The sequence below is a fragment of the Corvus hawaiiensis genome, chromosome 1 (assembly GCF_020740725.1).
Source record: "Corvus hawaiiensis isolate bCorHaw1 chromosome 1, bCorHaw1.pri.cur, whole genome shotgun sequence".
NCBI classification, from domain to species: Eukaryota; Metazoa; Chordata; class Aves; order Passeriformes; family Corvidae; genus Corvus; species Corvus hawaiiensis.
The window spans coordinates 25,258,621-25,279,930 of NC_063213.1; the positions used below are offsets into that span (position 1 = coordinate 25,258,621).

At 38.1% G+C, this 21,310-nt stretch overlaps 1 protein-coding gene across 2 annotated transcripts in view; it reads right to left on the minus strand.

Moving 5' to 3' along the window:
• Positions 1-21,310, minus strand: part of VPS41 (VPS41 subunit of HOPS complex) — a 114,247-nt gene that overhangs the window by 12,279 nt on the left and 80,658 nt on the right. For both annotated transcript variants that reach the window (XM_048297075.1, XM_048297068.1), the window contains exons 14-25: positions 20,492-20,548; positions 18,241-18,302; positions 17,309-17,390; positions 12,321-12,413; positions 11,691-11,818; positions 10,634-10,778; positions 9,323-9,364; positions 9,165-9,215; positions 7,783-7,920; positions 4,867-4,921; positions 3,654-3,794; positions 2,020-2,156 (exon numbers count right to left, since the gene is read on the minus strand). In XM_048297075.1, the coding sequence (XP_048153032.1) occupies positions 2,020-2,156; positions 3,654-3,794; positions 4,867-4,921; positions 7,783-7,920; positions 9,165-9,215; positions 9,323-9,364; positions 10,634-10,778; positions 11,691-11,818; positions 12,321-12,413; positions 17,309-17,390; positions 18,241-18,302; positions 20,492-20,548 (1,131 nt within the window). The remainder of the gene's footprint in view (positions 1-2,019; positions 2,157-3,653; positions 3,795-4,866; positions 4,922-7,782; positions 7,921-9,164; positions 9,216-9,322; positions 9,365-10,633; positions 10,779-11,690; positions 11,819-12,320; positions 12,414-17,308; positions 17,391-18,240; positions 18,303-20,491; positions 20,549-21,310) is intronic.

The following is a 21,310-nucleotide window of genomic DNA, read 5'->3' on the forward strand; positions in this document are numbered from 1 at the left end:
CATTCACCTGAAGTCCCAGCCATGTCCTGGAGCACATGCCGAATGCAGAAACAGTCCCTTTATAAAATCTGAGCTTGCCAATTGGCTACTTAGGCGAGTGTGCAAGACCAGCAATAAGACCCCTAAATTTCAATGTAGATATACCATCTGTTCATAAACAGTGCACTTTACATTGCCAGTAACACTTAAAGAATACTTATTTTAAACTATAACTTACATTTCTCTAATGAAGTATTGCCTTTTATTCGGCTATACTTTTTTCTATCATACAAGCAAGCCAAGCACAAATTACATTAAGCTTCCTTAATTTCTATTATCCCTATGAAATCTAAACTTTAGCCCTAGAGCTATCCAATTCTACTTTACAATCAATTAATTTGAAATCCATTAATTATTTCAATGCTAACAGCAAATCATTTTAGGTATCATTCTCAAGGTTAAATACACCCTTTCAATTCAAAAGTAATTCTGTTAAAAGGTATTTGAAGAAAAAAATTATACATTCATCCCCAAAATATGACCAAATGATGTCATCAGCCTTGTCTGAAGCCACACAATATATTTTGTATATGTGTAAAGCTATGCTTACAGCACTTTCTCAGTCTGCCTGCAAACACAACAAATACTACATTTTGATTTGATGAGAATGCAGGAACAGGAAGATCAATGGTGGTATTGACAGCAGCAAGATTAACATGCAACTGTTGAAATGCAGCATGGTATTTAGCTAGCATCATTTTGGAAGGACACTAGCACCCAATGAAGTCAAAACCTGGAAGTAATGTTACAACATGCATTATATGCAAACATGTATCTATTTATCCGGGGAGGTTCCTTGCATATAACAAGAATTGAGAGATGAAGAAATGTAAAATGCTCCTTTGAAATAGACAAGGTTATAATCTGAAGTTCATATAAAAATAAAATAATGGAAAAGCCTTAGAAAGGCTTAAACACTGCCCTGAAGAGAGATACGGGCTTTTACTGGCCTGGCAAGACACCAGCCGTGACCTTAATGCAATCATCAAGCCCATCTATTTGCTCAAAATGTTGAAAGACTAATAGCAGATGTGGAACAAATGTTTGAGGCTCAGAAAATTGAAGTTTCAGCTGCCTACTGAGCTATGTTTTCTTGGATTCTGCATAGTCATACTGGAGGCATTCAAACTCCTCTGTAGCTTTCTTTCAGTAGAGAGATGCAGAACAGCATGACAGAGAATTCAGGTTTGGGACTCCTTTTGTAGCAGGGAGATTTAAAATATGCAATGCAATACACCCTACTGGCTACTTTCAGGGAACACTGAAGGGTATGCTTCTTGTAAGTTCTTACAAACATGTCTCAGAACCAACCATGTAGGGAACTGCACATATCTGTATAATTATCTAGGATAAGAACTCCCATAATCCAGTGAACAGTCCTTTTTTTTTATGCATAAACAGCAACACATGCATAGAATATTCTGAGTTGGAAGGAGCATTGAGTCCAACTCTTAAGTGAATGGTCCATAATACAGGGATTGAAACCACAACCTTGGCATTATTAGCACCGGGCTCTAACCAACTGATTCTGCACCATTGACATAAATTTGATTTTAGAAGTTCATCTTCCTTCAGTTAGTATGACACTTAACATATAGCTCTAACACCTGGTGAATGTTTCAGTGAGGGCATGTTGCATTCTGCCTCCATTGTGCCTCTGCATTCATGTGAGAGAATGAAAAGTAATCGTCATGAAACTGTCCAATACTGGACAGTTGGGTAGTGTAAAATCACTCAAGATGCTTCCATTTCTACTTACCCACCAGGCTTATGACAGTATGAAAGACATTTAGAAGGGCTAGAAGCCATCAAGAGATCTTGGCAAATTTCCACTGTTTCTGTCACAGCTTTGTACTGGCCCATAGTGTCCATGACTGATGACTGAACAAATCATGATAGCCATTTCTTGTGCTGTTCAGTGACAAAGAGGTTTTGCTGTCTCTGTGAAAATTAGTATCACATGAAGAATGCAACATCTACCTGCAAGTTGTAGTCCTGAAGAATTTTCACTAGTGAGTCTCTCAAATTAGGAATCTCCATGCCTTCCTTAATGCGGTGGATCAAAAGAATAGGATCAACATGGGTTCCAATATTGTTCAACAAACCAGTAATAAAAGCTGTGAAAACCAAGAGGCAAAGAAATTAAGAAAAATAATCTGGCAAAATACCTGATTAAAGGCTACTTTGGTGACAAGCTGCAGGCTTTGGCTTATTCCTTGACAGTTCTCTACTAAGTGAAAACACTAGGTCTCTTTAAGAGTCTTTGTATGTTTCTCGCAGCTGTGTTTACTTGAATACAAGCCTTTGGGAAAGAGAGGAAGATACAGTTTGGCAATTTACAGAACTTCCAGCATATTCAGCAAAGTGGTAACTGAGTCTCCAGCCCAAGCTTACAAGCAAATAATGCATTTTGATTCAATAAAAAGAGCATTCAAGCAAACAGAGTGAGAAAATTAACTACCTTTTGTGGGAATTCCATTCCCAGTTCCAGGGTTTAAAACCAAATTTTCACGCACCTAACCTGATTTCAATGTGTTTCTAAACACTGGTGAGAGTGACATGATAGAAGTCTTTTGCTTTTTGAAGAGCATCTGGCTAAAAAAACACACTAGAATGATGACTCAAGGCTGTGTTTTTTCTTTAACCCCCACAACTGAGGAATATCACTAGAGTTGCTCTGCATATAGGCAGAAACTGTAACATATAGGAACTGAGAGAATTCTGTACGTTTTGAATCCCTTTTGCTCTAAAGATGTCACTGATTGTAGCATCACTTCTAGTGATGCATTCAAGTATGGGTAATTTGAGAATGCCATTCTTCTCAAGGCTTAACAGATTCTGGTAACTTCTTCCTGTCAAAATTAGCAGCCAAGGGATGAAAAGATATATATTCTCACACTAATTCAACAAGACTTTCAATCCCCCAGAAAAGAGGTGCCAAGAGAGACTTTAAAGTCTTGATTTAAAGCCCTAGAAGAGGTTGCAAAAACTAATGGAGTAGATAGTTAGGAAAATTCTCTATTTTCTTAGTCATTTGAACTTCTTTGAACCTGCCTCCTTGACAACACTGATGCTTATGTTTCTGAGTCTATCCTTTTAACTTGGAGTAGCTGTTAATATAATGGATGAAAAGCAAAATGCACTCATTATTACCAATCTTACCTTTATAATCCAGAAACAAAATAAATTAGTTGTTTTGCTGAGGGGAAGAAAGGTGTGGGCTCTTCATTTTCAGAATCTCGAAGGGAAGAAGTTGTAGTAACACAGTACGCAACATTCTCATCATGCTTGCAGACTGTGTTTTGAGGCTGTCTAAAAATAAAGTCTCATTCTGCTAGATTAAAAGCACTACTGTCCCCTTGATTTGTCATTAAGGGCATAACTATGCAGAGCTTATTCAATGTTAAGCCTCCAAGTACTCATTGTGTAGCACACCCTCATGCTGCCTTGCTGCAAGTTTTACGGACAGTAGGACAGCTATGTTGTGCTTCACAAGCCAGACCACCTCCCTGACCATACATAAACGCCTTCTCTAACATACATGTGAATAATTCAGTCCTTTAATTGCAACAGCATTCCACACATGCAAGGCTTCCAGAAACTATCCTACTTACGTGGTTTGTCAATAGAATATAAAATAAGATCTTCCCAAAGTTCTCCATCATCTTGTTCCTTGGCAAATTCAATAGCTTTATCTACATCTTGCAATTCTTCCATTATCATCTTCAAGGCACTGCGGCTATTACCCATTCTGCCTGGAAGGAAAAATAAGTAAAAGAGATTATAAATGCTAATTGCTTATCAGTGTTCAGTGCTCCTTCAGTAAGAATTTTGTAAGTGTGAAGTTGACTCAAACTAATTCAACTAAGACCAAATCTAGTCTATTCAGATGTAGGAATGCAAATCAGTATAATCTGAACAAATGCTTGGAGCAGTTTGCTGGACTGGGACATGGAGGCTTTCTCAAGGATGTGTTGGGTCATTTGTGGGGTTCTGAACTGCAGCAACACCTAACATGAGGGGGAGTGTGTGTATGTGTATGGACATAAACTATAACATGAAATACCAGCTTCAAGGGCCCACATGGGCCCTCTTAATTTGCCTTAAGTATAGTGCAGCCTACACTCATGAAAAATAAGAGGAAACAGGTGGACGTAGGAGAAATTATGAACTGTTCTTTTAAATAAATTCATTTGTAAATCCTACTCTCCAGTGGAATGGTCCACAAAATATCTTCTTACTAAACCAGAGATTGTTTAAAAAATGCTTACTATTCTGTTCATGACTAATACATAAACATACATATAAGTCTTCCGATGCCTCTCATTCAGAGATAGAATTCTTAGTCTGCTGAAGGAGTTAATTTACAATTAATTTCAAGGGGAAAAAAGATAGAAAGCAATATAAGCAAATCTTTCACCTTAGCAAAAGATAATACTAAGCTGCTGAGATGTACTCAGAAGAAAACATTTGTTTAATTTCTCCTCTCTTGTCAAAACCAACAGTATTACTCTTCTCCTGGAGATTGTATCAAAAATACCTCCCCGCCCAAGGTGTTCCCCATAGCCTCTGCAACACTTTCAGAGCCCCAGAAGAACACCAAGTAAGAAACACAGTAACAAAATATATAAAGTTAAGACATCATATCCATCCAGTGCTTTGTTTTATTTTCTAAATCATGTTATTTGGTTGCACTGACTGCATACAAACTTTGTCTCTGTGAAAGCATGTAAAACGATACTAGACAATACATTTTAACATCATAAACTTTATTAAAAGTTTAAAAGTGGTGTAATTTATCACAGTTACTTATTCTGAGTTACTTACTCAGAAGGTAGACTGTCTCTTCTACAAAGTTCCTCTGCTGGCAGATCTCAAGAGCCTTGAATTTAAGAGAAGAGAGGAGAGAAGAGAATACAGGAAACCATGTAACATGAAATTTTATTGATCACAAATGCTGCAAGTGGCTTAAAGAGATTTTTCCACAAAGTTACATTATTCATTTTGACAGGAACACAGCTCCCGTAATAGGCATTGTCAGGTCCTCTGGCCTTAATTAAGAAGAGAAACTCCATGACTTCCAAGACTCTTTTAAAAATTCTTCTCTGAAACTGAATAAATCTGGGGACAGACAGGTATTTCAGTCTGGACTATGTCAATCTCTGCCTTTAATTCTACTGGCAACTTCTTTATTCTGCCTCCAAAAGTTGGTTAATAAAAAACATTAAGGTTATCTGCTGTCAAGACTTGCTTCCTGTGGGTGGACTTATGTGGTCCCTAGTGATGGAAGTCTGCTTGACATTCATTAACAACACAAGGCTGAAGATCTCCTCAGGGTAACCAAAATGGTTTCAGGAGAGAGAGTGCCCTCTGAATTTTGTACCAAGAAGACAATGCAAAAATAATAAATATGAAAGAATATGAAGGAAGCATTTCTTGTAAATTTGGTTTAAAGACCTGAGGGCTAAGTATCATTAGCAGCTACAGAATCTGTGTGTAGTTGGAAACCAGCACAATTACCAAAACTATCAAACTGATGACCAACAAGTTAGAAGTAAAAGGAAATCGGCAGGGCTGGTATGCCATGAACGATGCCATGTCTGTTTCCAGTTTGGAAACAGAAAACAAACTCAAGATTCATAGCATTCCTGTAAAGACAACTGTTCACCAATAAAGACTTTCACACTCAGAAATCAAAACTTTAAATACATGAAGTACAACTACAAACAAAGATGTAGGTAAGAATTAACTTTTCCTTCCAATTCTCATAATTTCAGATGGGTTACTATGAAGATTAGAGATATGAACAATGAATTTTGGGCTAGGGGTAAGTCAATTACCAACCAGATACTTCAGGTGAATAAAGGTATGAATAATACTAATAAGTTATATACACAGCTGACAGCCTTCTTTTTCCTCTCCACTTACAAGGTAAACTACAAAGCACCAGGTATTCAGTAGTTGTAGATGCTGCACATTTCCTGACTGTCATGCTCCCTCTAGAGGGAAACAGGAAACATTCCTGCTTCTCTTCCAGCTTATTTTTAAAACGTTCTCTAAACTGCGCTTGAATAAAAGTGGCTTACTTCTAGACAGCACAAATTATTTCTTCTTGATGAGTTTATAATTTCATTAGAGCAATAATGAGTGGATTTTTTCAGACAGAAATTGCTTTCTGCAATTTATACACTGTGTTGGAACTTGCTTAACAGGAACTGAAAATATTGGTAACTGGGAAATTCTTAGTCCCCTTTTCATTTTCTTAGAACAAAGATCTATATGTCACAAGAAGCATTACTATATGACATGCATGGTAAAAAGTATAATTACAGAATTATTAGTAGTATCTTTTCCTCTCTCTCTTAGCTTCTTACTGAAAGAAGTTAACATTTTAACATTAAGGTTAGAATGACACATTTTTTCTAACATCCTTCTGTCTTGACTTTGGTGATTACTGCACCACACCTTCCAGAAGCTGATGAGTCTCTGACCTGTTCTCACTCATAGCCCATATCTTCAGCAAAGCAGTGCCAGCAATGAGCATCAGTTTCACACAGCATTTTCTGCACCACCCATCACTAAAGATAGGAGGATGGATGTGCAATAACTAAAACTAATTTGCCTCAAGATTAAAAAATAATGCTGGTAAGGTTTTATACATAAAACCATGATCACATGAATAATACATAAGGCAGAAACTAAGAATCAGAAAGTTAAAAACAAGTAAGTCAATACTGTAGATGAAAGTTTCTGGCTGGAAACCTCTCAGTCTCACTGCCTAAACTAGTCAATCTCGTTTCAAGTAATGGTTTCAACAAATCCTAATTCTCCAATCCTAAGAAAGTATTTTCCAGTAGACAAAAAAAATGCAAAACGAGAGAGCTACCAGGAACAGTACTGCTTTTCTTTGGAATGTTAACCATGTAAAATACAATATTCAATATTACACCTGAAAACTACTCCACTGTGTCATCATTATAGCTGCATATGGATGAGCATCCTTTCACAAGGTCTGCTCTGCTCAGCCATTAACAGCAATAAATAAAAATAATAAAATACTGACCCATCTAAATGGGAAAACTTAGAATTTCCATTTGTTTCACAATAATTCAAGCAGGGGAAACAACTCAATATTGGCCTTACCTTTATGCATTTTGTAATTTAACAAGAAAGAGTAAGGAAGGAAAATAGAAAAAAAATATATATATTAGAAGGTGGAAACCTGGTACTCTGTAAAACCCAAAGCGTATTAGCCAGAGTACAAAGACAAAATACTTTTAGCCCTGTTAGTTCAGTGACTTATATTGTATATATTATTCAAGAGAAACTTATGACCTTAGAATAAAAAGATAGAAAAACTACAGTTACAGCTACTGATTTTTCAAGATCTAACACTGACAGCTCCGAGATTTGGCAAAATGCTTGTCAATTTCTTGTAACCATAGCCTATTGTTCAGTCAGGCTAAGCACTGATGAGTAGATATGCTGTAGCTACTCATCAAGTGTGAATTCAGAACTTCTGCATAAAAAATACCTGTCAATTCCTGCCCTGTGAGCTGAGAGAGGAAAGTCTCAGCTGTCATCAGCTCCGCAAACCAAACTGCAGGCGATGGTCACAAACTCAAAGGATCCCTCATATTGGCAGTAGAGGGCAGTACCAGACACAGCTAGAAATTCACAAGACTACAAGCTGCAGACCAGACATAAAAATCAAGGACCTGTGCTTAGATTTTTGGGGCTTACCTTCTCCAGTGGGCAGTGTGTGCTGTCTCTGAGAAATGGTAGTAAGTTTGGTCGATCATATTCAGCATAAAGGCTGATCTGTTTCTCATGATATCGTTGGCCTTTATGGTGGTCTCTTTTGAAAAGCTTGTGCAAATACTAGGAATCAAAAAAGAATCAGAATTCAAACCCACTTATTCAATATTATTAATGGAATAATAGAAACTCCTGAATTGGAAGGGAACCACATAGATAATCAAATTCCAGCTCCTGGCCCTGCAGAGGACAGCCCCAGGAATCACACCATGTGCCTGACAGCATTGTCCAAATACTTCTTGAACTCAGACAGGCTTGACACTGTGACCACTCCCCTGGAGTGGGAGCCTGTTCCAGTGGCCAGCCACTATAGTGGGCAAAGCTTTTCCTAATATCTAACCCAAACCGCCCCTGACACAGCTTCATGCTGTTTCCTTGGGTCCTGTCGCTGGTCACCAGAGAAGAGATCAGTGCCTGCTCTGACTCTTCCCTTGTGAGGAAGATGTAAATAGCTATCAGGACTCCGCTCAGTCTCCTCCAGGCTGAACAAGCCAAGTGACCTCAGCTGCTCTTTGCATGGCTTCCCCTCTAGACCATTCACCATTTTCGCTGCCTTCCTCTGTATGCATCCCTGCTGTAAACTGTCACTCTGTCTCTTGCCTTTGCAAAGCTCTTGGGCTGTGGACTGCACTTTTCATAGATCTGCTCCCCATAATCAGATCTCTAACCCATAAATCACCTCTCCACCAGATGAATACCTGAGCCCTATCTGTAATGAGCACCAAGTTAAACTTCCCTCCCTAATACAGCCCAAGCCCACAGTCACACATTATATACTCCACTGACAGCATGTTCAAACCAATGAGGGGTTTTTGGAATAGCAGTGTGGAGCCACAGCCTTACAGTGATACTGTAATTTTGCACAAACAAGAACAATCCAACAGTGTATAGAAGTTACAGCTCCAGAAAGACAAGCAATTCACTTTCTCTATGGATCAGCAAAACATATTTTAGAGCTGCACCCACCAACCAACCCCAATTTTGGGTAGGGAAAAAGGAGGAATAATAGCAAGAAGTTATTGACCAGAAAAGACAAGTGCCTACAATGCAGTAAGGAGGAATATGTTAATAAGGACGCAGTATGTTATCAAATTCTCACAGGTACACATTTTAAGATCATTTAACTACTGTAAAGATTCTATGGCCATGCTAAAGGGCAAATTGGCAGAAGTAGCTACATTGGCTCTGATGACTTATGACATTTGAGTTCAGGTGCACTTTGACAGGATAAACACACCATAAAAGAGATTTCCAGCAAAGAGTTTATTCAGCTCAACTTGACATCAGCAGAATATAGGAATACTTACCACGTGCTGTAACTCAGGCCTGTTTTCTAATTCTTCGACAACTCTGTCAATCTGAAAGAAAACAAACCTGTGATAAACATCCCATTTACAAGACTGAAAGAAGGACAGGTAATACAAGCTAGCATTGAACTGCCATGCCATGAATTTTTTATACTCACAGAAATTTTATCTTCATTATCCAAAAGCATGTCTACCGCTTTCTACAACAGAGAAAGAGAAATCAAGTAGGAAACAGGTACACACATTTTCTCACACTCTATATAGTATTATGCTTATCCACTGATGGGTGTCAGATGGATATTGCAGACCTACTCTTTTCAGCAACAGAAATTCAGAGAGCAATTTACATAACATCAGCATACCCTGAAAGTACAGCATTACAGTATTCTTCCAGAGTATTTCTCCTAAGTTTCCTCACTAATAGCAATAAATGCTGTGCACGTACACTGCAGGTGAAGTATGCCCACTGAATCATCGTCAGTCACAAAAAGCCACTGCCAAATGAGGTAGAAATACTATTTTTCCATTTCAAAAGGGAACTGCAGGGTGATGGCTATGCAAGAAACACACAGTTCAACCTGCCTTACAACTGGATTCCTCCAAACTACCTGCACAGCAATACCTTTAATCAGGAAGACAAGAGCATGTAAGCCAAGAAGCCACCAGGATTCAGGTTCTGCTTCCTCTTTCAAGAGCAAAATTTTACTTCACTTTCAAAAAATAACACAGATTCCTGATATGATTTATTCTGTGGGATTAAAAAAAATTATACTTTTTTTCTCCATGTAGTTTAGAATGGGCATACTGAAGATCATCACATACAGTAGAGATGGCTCCATATTTTAGCTCCAGTGCTTAAACAACTATTGCACTGAAAAAAGAGCAGATCTACTTGGTTATCTTCCCAGTGATCATACCAAAACTCATTTGCTTGGGTTTTATAGCCAGCTGGAAAGAAAGAAGACAGAATTCAGCACGGAATAAATACTTCCTGATTTTTGGAACTTAGGTTAATAACCTTGCAAACTTTCAGTAGCAGATTAATTGACTGTGGTGAAAGGAAAATGGCAAGTACATTTAATATATGCCTAAATAAATTCATTATCTCCTTTCTTTGACTTATTAATACTACTATTTGATTCAATATACGGAAAGAATAACATGGTCAAATGATACTCTGTGTGAAATGATATTTAATGTTGTGACTGGAGAATCACAACAATGATCTCGAATCTAGCACTTTTCTCACTGAGAGTGACAAATGGAAACGGAAAGGAAACAGAAATGGAAATACAAAGGAAAAAAATAATCCTTGGGTCAATTACTTTGCAGTCTAGGCAAACAATCTTTCTTATCTCAGAATGTATCCAGAAGCAGCAAACACACTCTCTGCCTCAACACTAGCTCATTTATTTTTAATCTGTTAAAATATATGTAGTGGAAAGTGAATATAAAATCATTAAGATCACCTCTGAATCAAAATCCATGAGCAGAACAATTTTGTCTCTGATAGAACTGAAGAGATTGTGCTTATGGATCAACTGGAAGACATCTTTGTGCCTCAGAGTTAGGTAGATTTCTAGGGCTCTGCCATAGCGCTGATCGTAAGTATACCTGATAAAAACAGATTATAATACATGTAATGTTACATACCTAAGTGTAGAAAAATCACCTATGAGAGAAAATATAAACATACTCTAGTATGTGAAACATTTTAGGATACTACTTGATTTTATAAATATCTAAATAGAGCTGTGATTCATTTTTGTTAAAGGGAAATAAACATCAGGCAACATTAATTTCACCTCCATTTATATTGGCCTTCATTTGTGTTCTGACCTGTGGTTTTCTGCATTTTTATTTTTCATTTTCAGCTCACGGGGAAGACACACAAAATGCTAGCCTTTCAATTCTTGGAAACTGATTGGAACACTCTTCAGAGCTAAAAAACATTGTTCTTTTAAAACTTTGGGGCAGATTGTAACATAGTAATAGACAGCAATTCTTCTTTCTTCAAACAAGCAGTATGAAAATAACACAGTGATCAGGCTGAGAAAATCAAAGAGCTTTATTCCTGTACAAAGTGACCTAGAACCAGATCAGTTTTGGCACATTTTCCAATCACTTATTTCCAGCCATGCAGTAAACCTAAATGTACTACTACTTAAATAGTGGGCAAAACCCCTCACCATTTTATTTTCCCGTGGGTAACTCTGAAATGCACACTTCACAGAAGAGGTTTCCTCTGACAGCATGAAGAGGAATGCTAGCTATTTACTTTGGAAAGAGGAGTAGAAAATCCAATCTCATGCTTAACAATTTGCTTTCATACTCAATGTGAACTTTAAAAAGAAGGGTAAAGAATTGCTAAGGTGTGCAATCAACAGAGTGGAGAGGAAAGAAAGCCAATACTCTGTAGACTACAGCAAAGAAGATTTCTGTTAAGAGAGCTAAGCAAATATGGATAAACTACAGCACCCTATTTTAAGTGCACTTTTTGTAACAGGAAATGAAAACTGTACTCACAATTCTGCAAGTGTTTGTAGCAAAGTCCTGTTCTGTGGATCTTTCTTCAGGTGATCCACTACAGCTTGAACTATGATTGTGTTGTTGTACAGATCTCCAGGCCACTCTTTTATTAGGGTTGCAAACCCCTAAAAATATAAGAGATTGTAACAGAAATAGAAAGAATAGCCTAAGGAGCATTTCAAAACATCAAAGCTTCAGCTAAGCCTCTGAGATGACACCTGCTGTGCTTAACCTTTAAGGAACTTTCATGTGCCCACAGACATGTACAGTGCAGAACACAGATTTTTCCTTCTTAGGGCAACGTTATTAAGATTCATGAAGCTGAGTCTCTTTCAGGTGCTGTAGGCTTTGTGCATCACCTCAACCACTTATGCTACATTAAACAAACTAAAAGTAACAGTCTAATAAATAATCAATCTCACAGTATTTTCATGCTCTGAAGAACATTCTATTTATTCTCTTAAAATTAATATTCAACTATTAAATATTTTCATTATTGTGGAACTGTCCACTGATAATCTGCTTGAATACATCTGAGAATTTGCTGTCAGAATTCTACATTGCTAAGGATATTTGGCTGGCAATAACTATTGGACACATTGATGTGAACACACCAGGCTGCAGTACCTCATAGTCACTTTCCAAAAATTCATGCAGGACCATTTCATAGATCAGAGGTTTCAAAACTGGATCTCGTCTTGGCAAGTAACGACTAATTGCCTATTGGAACAAAGAGAACAAAGTGTCAGACAGGGAATGACATGTAACATCCTGGTATACTGATAGAAAAAAAAATTGTTGTGAAACAAAAGAATAAAGCTATAAGCAAAACATGGCCCCTGGTCATCACCTGGAAGCCTTATAAACTCATACTTGTAAGCAGCAACCTGAAATGATTTACTTTAGGATTATACACATTGGAATTGTATAAATCATTTGAAAGAACTTTCATTTGAGAGACAGGTGGCAAAATACTAATTAGAATGGGAGAATCAGCCATTGTCCTTAAGAAACCAGTAGTCATTTAGAAAACAAAACCCATATAAGACCCCTCTAAATCCATCCATCCATTTCAAAATCCATTTTGTTAAGTCTTGGCCTCGTAAAAAGGTATAAGGATTCATTAGCTGAAAAATGCGTTGTAGTGGATGGACACCAGGCACCCAAAAAAGCCACTGTCTCACTTCCCTCCACAACTGGACAGAGGAGAAAAAATATAACGAAGGGTTCGTAGGTTAAGAAAAGATCCAGGAGGGATCACTCACCAAATACCATCACAGCAAAACAGACTCTCATTTGCAATAGTAACTGAATTTATTACTAACCAAATCAGAGCAGGATAATAACAAGTAAAATAAATCTCAAAAACACCTTCCCCCATCCATTCCTCCTTCTTGGGCTCTACCTCCTTCACCCCAGAAACACAGGGAGACAAGGAATGGAGACTATGGTCAGTTCATCACACGTTGCTTCTCCTGCTGCTCAGGAAGAGGGGTCCTTGCCCTTCTTCAGAGTGGGCTTCCTCCCACTAGGAGATAGTTCTCCATGAACTTCTTTAACTGAGTCCATCCCATGGGCAACAGTTCTCCACAAACTGCTTCAACGTGGGTCACTCTTCCATGGGATGCAGTCCTTCAGGCACAGCCTGCTCCAGCGTGGGCTCCTACATGGGCTGCAGAGGGATCTCTGCATCCCCTTTGTCCTCCATGGGCTGCAGGGGCACAGCTGCTTCACCATGGTCTTCACCATGGACTGCAGGGGAATCTCAGCTCTGGTGCCTAGAGCACCTCCTCCTCCTTCTCCACTGACCTTGGTGTCTGCAGAGTTGTTCCTCTCTCATATTCTCACTCCGTTCTTCTCTGGTTGCAATTACAACTGTGCAGTAACCTTTTTTCTTTCTTTTTAGATCTGTTATCACAGAGGTGTTCCTATCATTCCTGATTGGCTTGGCCTTGGCCAGCAGTGGGTCCATCCTGGAGCTGGCTGACATTGGCTCTGATGGACATTGGGGAAGCTTCTGGCAGCTTCTCACAGAAGCCACTCCTGTAGCACCCCCACTACCAGAACCTGACCATGGCAAGCACATTATATGTGTAATTGTGCATTATGACTTACTTTGGGGTCACTACATTCTATGAAGGGCTATTTTTACATACCCAATTGAAAATTAATTTGAAAGTATATCTCTCCATTGAAAGGGTGAAGACGTGATCTGTTACTGTATAGAAGGTGTTAAGGAATTGCATTCCAGCAGGCAGAAGATGAGAAGTTGCCAGAATAAATCAGCTCATACTCTAGAATTTCAGCACAGCATCTAATTAGCACTACTATTCCACGCAACTAGAGGCCAAGATTATTTCCACTCACCAAAATAAATCCTACTGCTACCAGCCGTGTCGGGATTGTAGGGTTTGTAGCTGAGGGACCAGCACCAAAGAAATTCCTCCAAATGCTCAGAGATGTTGCCTGTTCCCCACTACTGTCACATGGTACAATAGCATTTTATTACTGAAGTTGCTTGAACAAAGCAGGAGAAAAAACATCTCACTACATTTTAGACCTCTCCTCTCCCTGTGCTGTTTAGGCTTGGCCAGTTTTTGAAATGTAGTGCTGCCAACATCAGCTCCCACCAGCTGTCACAGAATTTATCAGTTAACTCAGGGCATAGTCTTGCCGGCTGCTCTGGGGAATCATATTCCTGATCCCTTCATAAAAAGTCTCTTCAGACCATAGAGAAAGCAAACTGGACATTAGCTGGAGACTCAAAGGCAGAAGACAATCTCCAATGGCAGTTTTCACTCCCACTTTCTACCTTCCTGCTACCTTCTAAATGAACAACCTCCCCCAACAGACTGTTACAACTCTTGGCTGCAGTTTGGCCACACAGTGAGCTGTGGAGAGGTGCCGTTGCCTTGTTGTGTGTGAGCCAGGCTGCTTTGTGAAGGAAATTTCTCCTGCCCCATGTCCCATTGCTTTGAAGAAAAAACATGGCCACCTCTTGCAGTTTGACCACCATGCTCAGCAAAGACTAAGCATACAAGAAGCACGTAAGAAGCATACAAGTTATTTAGTTATTTTTAAGCCTTGGCACAAAGGTGAACTAAGACCCATGCTGGAGGTTACAAACTCTTCCTGTTTTATGTTTAAGCTGCAGTTAGGGAGCAAGGTCCGACAAAAAGGCTTCTGAATCAGACTGCCTTTGTACCAATTATTGAACCATGCAGTTAAAGTAACTTTAAATAAAAAAAGGATACTATACACAAAAATATTTTCTTCCCTTGTTTCTTTTCAAGGGAAAAGAAACTGCTTTCAGACTTTCATCAATAAATGTTAGGATGAGGTATACACAAGAAAGCCCATATAAAAGTTGACATGAGATAGACTAAACCATTTCACCAATAAGCCAGAACAACAATTACTTGTTTCTCAAAGGATATCTAAGAGATGAAAGAGCCTGTCAGGCTAGTGCTGCTCTCTGCTATGCCCACTACAGTCAGGTGAAGTCTTTCAAATGTCTTCCAGCCTATGTTTTGGTTAATGCACTGCTGCTGCCAGCTGATCATCCTGCACCACTGCTGAAAGTCACTGCTATCCCAGCAAACAGAATGGAACGTATCCCTCATGCCACAACAGCCAGCACTCACACAGTTTGAAACCTTCCTTTGAATCCATCCACCTTCCTCAGCTGTTTGAGCTGAGACATTAGATTTTATACTGAAGTGCTTGAGCACAAGCATGTAACTCCCTCAAGCCACCACTGCTGGAGGAGGAGAGGAACAGATCACTGCAAGGCTCTAGAATCTTGAAACTTCCACAATGAGGTTTGCTAGATGACATTCACTGAAGACATGAGAGACATCAAGATATCAAAATGCAACCTTTGGTAGCCAAACAGGACCACTTAGTATGGAACACTCAAAAACCCACTAAAATCACATGCAAACAAAACACTCACCCCACAGACTTTGACACTGGGATATCACTAATTCCTCTGTGCAGGAAGGAAATTTTAAGCCTTTAGTTTACTGTCACCTTAGTTATTGGCAAATCACGCTAGATTCGAAACATCAGATTTCAGGGAACAACTTACATACAGTGCAAATTCTTCCAAGAAAATTCTCTTTTGAAATAAACTCTGTTTCCACATCTCAAATAGTCTCCTCATCAGGGCTTAAAGCCATTATAGGCCAGTTACAATACGGTGTTTAGTATCTGCAAATCACATAAGTAGGTAAAAATTCCCCATAAGTGATCCCAAGCATTACAAGGACCCTTTCAGTTAGATCTGGCTTAATTTAGTTCATCCTTTATGATACTCAGACATCTTCAGAAATCTGGGAAAAGCTATATGCGACTGAAATACTGAAATAAGGTGGGCATTTTCTAGAACTGCAACTTGAAGCTGAATAATGTAATGGACTGCATCTCATGTTTTTCTGAGAATTCCTGGGCCTAGGCTCTAAGAAGAAAAAAGATATTCTAAGACCTGAAAACAGCCAACTGTTTAGAAAGGCAGTAATTGAATAGAGATGCTTTTGCAACAAACCTGCAAATATTTTTATATTTTACTGTCTGCTGGATGACATAAGTGGAGACAAGACAAATATCCTTTCCAGACATTTGCAGCCAAAAACCAAAATGAACCCCAAAGGACTAAGAAGCAGAGTATCAAAAATTCACCTGTACCTGCATTCAGGTCCTTTATTGGACTGAAATAAAGAAACAGAAACATAGGTTTTCATCTTCCAAAGTAGTAAAGAATGCACCAAACCACAAAGAAGTCATACTAAAGGCAAGGCTGTTTTTGCACTGGAATGGCTCTAAAACAGAAGTCAGACATTTCTGCAGTTCTTAATGCTGAAACACTTTTGGTCTTTGAACAGAATTAAATAGCTCAAAACCAGCAAGGGACTGCATGCTGTGAGATCTTAATAATATCTCCTTTTTGGCTCATTGAGTTTGAATAGGAAGACATAAAATTCAGAAGTATATGTACATATGTTACCAAAGGAAGTGTGCATAATGTTTTCAATTGGTTTAGCAGTGACAGTACTATGGCTTTATGTCCTGGGCAATTTATTAACTGAGAATCTCACATTAAATGTGTACTGTTGCAGTAGCTGGCTTGTGACTAGGGAAAACACAAGACAGTGCAGACTGCTCCTCTTTCTTACCACCATTTCTAGCACATAGCATAGGTCTTCACTGTTGCTTTGCAATTCTTTGACACTAAAAGTTGCAAGGGACCTGGATTTGCCAGAATGACTGGCACCCACAGAGTCTATTTTCCTTAAGATTTAGGGTAGGATTTTTAGGACATACTGGAAATGAATGAAAAGTAAATGGGAAAGATGTATTTAACTGTGAGCATCTTTGCAAGTAAAAGCCTCGGGGGTGGGTCTTTTACATGGAAACTGCCAACAAGTAAAATACATAGCACTATGTCTCCAATCTTGTTTTAAGACTATACACATCAATTGGACAACTGTCTAGAAACAGAAATCTGGGGCAGAAATACCAGAACAGGGCTATTAAATGTGATGCTTTAGATACTTGGTCAAAACAGTCAGTACAGCATACAAGTTACTTGAGTGCAGACACAGAAATTAACTTACTTTAAGCTGACCTATTTCTTTGAACTTGTAAACTTCAAATTCCCAGAGTTCTGTGTTTTTGCCAAGGATTTTCTGGCACTTTCTGGAAGGAAAATGAAAGAGATGAGAACAAAAGTAGGTACAGAAAGTCATACAAATGTGACAGCATTACTATAAGGATTCCTTTCTTATTCTCCTTATCATGACACTTGCAAGAGTGACTTATTTTGGTAATCATCACTTTGAGTATGCCAGGTTCTCCTCCATTCAAGCCCTAAAATTGTGTTGCATCCAAGAGGACTAACTGCTTATTATGTATTTGGCTTTAGTGATTAGGGCCATATTAGCTTTCACAGAATCATAGAATGGTTTGGATTTGAAGGGAGTGTAAACATCATCTACTTAAAACCTATACACCATGGGCAGAGATGCCACCCTCTCCATCAGCTTTATGAGTGAAGTTTTTAAATCTCAGCTGAGAAAAACTGAACAGTTAAAAAGATATGCTTACTCTTGCACATACATGAAAACAAAAACCTTGGGTAATTTCTGATCCTTACTTTAGATTCTCATACTTGACATTTTTGTTTATACCCATGCAAACCCAAATTATTTTCTGATGGTCTTACATGCAATGACACACTAATAAATTTAGTTTATCAAAATCCAAAGAAAACCTTAGTTTTGAAAATCTAGTGTGACTTTGAAAAGTCAAGACTTACCTTCAAAATATATGTCTCAATTCCAGTTAAAGTTTACATTAACTTTTAGGTCACTACAGGCAAAACATATACAGCACTGCAATACATCTCTATGTTTTGAAACTTCAGAAACTCCAGAACACACAGAAAAACAACATCTGTAAATACTTCAGAAACAATAATTTGTTTTTGCTTTTTCCCCACACACAGACACACTTCAGCCAGCAAAGAAGATCTTTAATACTAGGTTACCGAGCAGCCAGGTCATACTCTCCTTTCTCCACTAGGTGATTTATATAGGCTAAGCCAATGTCCTAGAGGGAATAAAAATAGAGAGTTAGTTAAAAAAGTTTGTAAGTGAACTACTTGACTACTGCAAGAACTACCATAACAGCGGTGCACACAGCTGGAAAATCAAGGCTCTGAGTGTATCTCCTGATTCTCCTTTACAAGTAGGGCCCATAGAACAGTCAACACAAAATACTTCCATAGACTGCTCACAGGGCTCTTTTAAATATTTCTCATAACCTCACTGATGCTGAAAAGTCTACCACCCCTAATTATTAAGGATTTTTTGAAATGCATAGCTGATCTTGCAGTGCTTGAATTAGTTCAAGAAGAAAACCATCAGTCATTGTATAAGATGTTCTTTGTCAACACAAAGTTTGCAGAGGAGGGTAAAAAGTTGGTTGAGAATATAAATCCTAGTGCTGCTCAATAAAGTGCAGGAATTACTGAGAATTTAGCAAGATTATTAGTTGTTATTACATACTAAATTTCCCTTCTCAACAAGTCAGTTGTAAAAAGTTTCTCGTAGGCATTTAATATATATTAAAATCTTGGCATGAGCCTCCTGCTGTAATCTCAACACTCACGTCCATTTTGACACAACCCAATGTACTCACTGCATAGCTTAAGAATCACATCACTAAAAAAAGCACATTGTTTCTAGAAAGAAAAAAGAGGAAAATAGAAAAAACAAAGCTGTACAATGAAAAAGAAGTCCTTGTTTCTTACAAAAAATAAACATTGGCATCTTCTGAGGCACAACATTTTTTTGATCAATATGAAGGACAGTACTGATCCTAGTAGAATACGAACAGGGGTATGCAACAACTTCAACTGGTCAATCTACGACAAAGTTAGAAAAAAAAATGCACATACGTAAGATTTTAGGATTTCATTACACTATAGGAACTGCCTTCGTATTTTCAACTTCATCGTTCTCAAGAAAGAGACTGAGAGAAATCTTCATTCTCCTGTGGACCAGCTTCCCAGTGAGCAGAGATGTATAAGGAACGGATGTAGATCTGGTTGTTTAGGATGTCTGTGCTCTCCTCAAAGAGGTGCAGAGCAGCAGTGATAATTACTGCCATCTGAAAAACCCCCAAGGCTACCAGACTTGTCAGGTATCCTGAGTGTGGTGTCACTAGGTAGTGAGAGCATGAGTCGTTTTAAATCAGTGTACCACTAATCCTCCACTTAAGGATTGGTGTCAACATTTTGTTTCCTCAACACATTCTGTTGGCTTTTGCTTTAGAGACCAAACTCTCAAAAACGCTTGTATTTCACTGAATTTAATCATTTATTGCAGAGCAAATTTCTGCAAACCACAAGAAAAGCTGTGGGGTTTTTTGGATTTAGTTTGTTTTCTGTTTGTTTGGGTTTGTTTTCTTTCTTTCCTCCAGGACCTCCTTTAACAATTCTTTACATCTTTTGCAAGGGTCACAGAGCAGCTTTGTTAAGTGCAAACTCTGTGATAGGTATGCCATTTAAATCCTGATTCAACTTCTGGACTACACAAGAATAAAAGTTTTTTAAGACATACTGATATACAGCGTGCTTATTACATCAGTAATCTGGCCAAAGAAATTAAACACATCTTTGAACACTTTGTACAAATTTCAATTTAAAGCAGCAGCAGTATTAGTGAATTCAGACAAAAGCAAACAAACAAAAGCTAAAATCAGTGATGCTTTTGTGTCTATTACATCATTCCCCCTTTTGTTTTAAACACTGATACCCTTTGTTGCTCTGTGAAAGGAACTATAAACATGGGAAATGACTATACGTGAGAAAAGGAGCATCTCTTAAACTCTTTACAAAACCCTGTCACATGTACAGGGTATAAGTTAAGGAGAAATTTGTCACTGCTGCCTGCAATCTCTAATAGTGCAGTACTGTTGTATTGTGTGTGTTACTACAAACAACAGTAAATTTAATACAAAAGTAAAAGCAAACAAAAACCCCTATCAGCAATCAGAGAAATGGAATTATCTTCCTATCAGTGACAACAGCACCTTCATAAAATGCAGATCCTTTCATGTTTCACAGACTAACACTCCTGTTCTGCAGCTGAAACCAAGAAAAATCAGATGCTAGTTGGAGTATGCCTAGCAGTTATTGCCTGGTGTTATAAAAAACAGGGAATTTATTTGTTGCTTCTTACAGCATTCTAAAAGAAAGAAGATATTTTGTTTTGAATAGAAGTTTTGAGTCTTACCAAAATCTTGTGCTTTTTTATCGTTTTCTGACTGATCTCAGCTGCCATCAAAGCTTCCTATATTCAAAAAGGAGAGAACAGAGATACTAGTCAAATACACGAACTTTCAATACAGAAAGCTCTAGAATTGTATAAATCAACTGTTTTTCAGAGTAGGGTGTTTGAAGCACTAGAATTTTTAATGCCATGGTTGGATGAACAGCTTTGAATTCATACCCAAACAAAAGCAGTCAAGCAAAGAGAAAACTACTTTTGTTTCCATCTGGGTTCACTCTACATTATTGTATTAAGATCAAATCACAAGATTACAACAAAACACACAATGCAATCAGATTTGATCATTTTCAAATGAGACCACTTCACTACCAAAACCCGTGAAAAAAATTAACAGGAAAGGGGGCGAATGGGGGGAGGCTAACTTCCAGTTCCCCAGCCCAAATGTCTTCTCCAGTCAGAATGATTTATATTTAAGTGTCATTTGCTGTTCTACCATTTTCAAATGTACAGAAAAAAAAGCTGGTGCTTTTACAAATAAAAATGAAACCTTTAAGATACATCATAACACGCCTATCTACTAACTTGAATGGCTTTCATAAAGGCACACACAGAGCTGTCACTTGCAAATTACTGGAGTCTTCAAAGACCAAGTGCCGTGATTTACATATATTGCAAAACTGCACTCATCGTACAAGTTTGCTATTCAAATGCAAAAGCATCCACATGGATTAAAACAAATCTGCATGAGAAATATCATGATTATATTAGCAAAAGCAATACATGCTGAATGGCTTTTCCACTTCTTTTTTTTTCTTACAATGG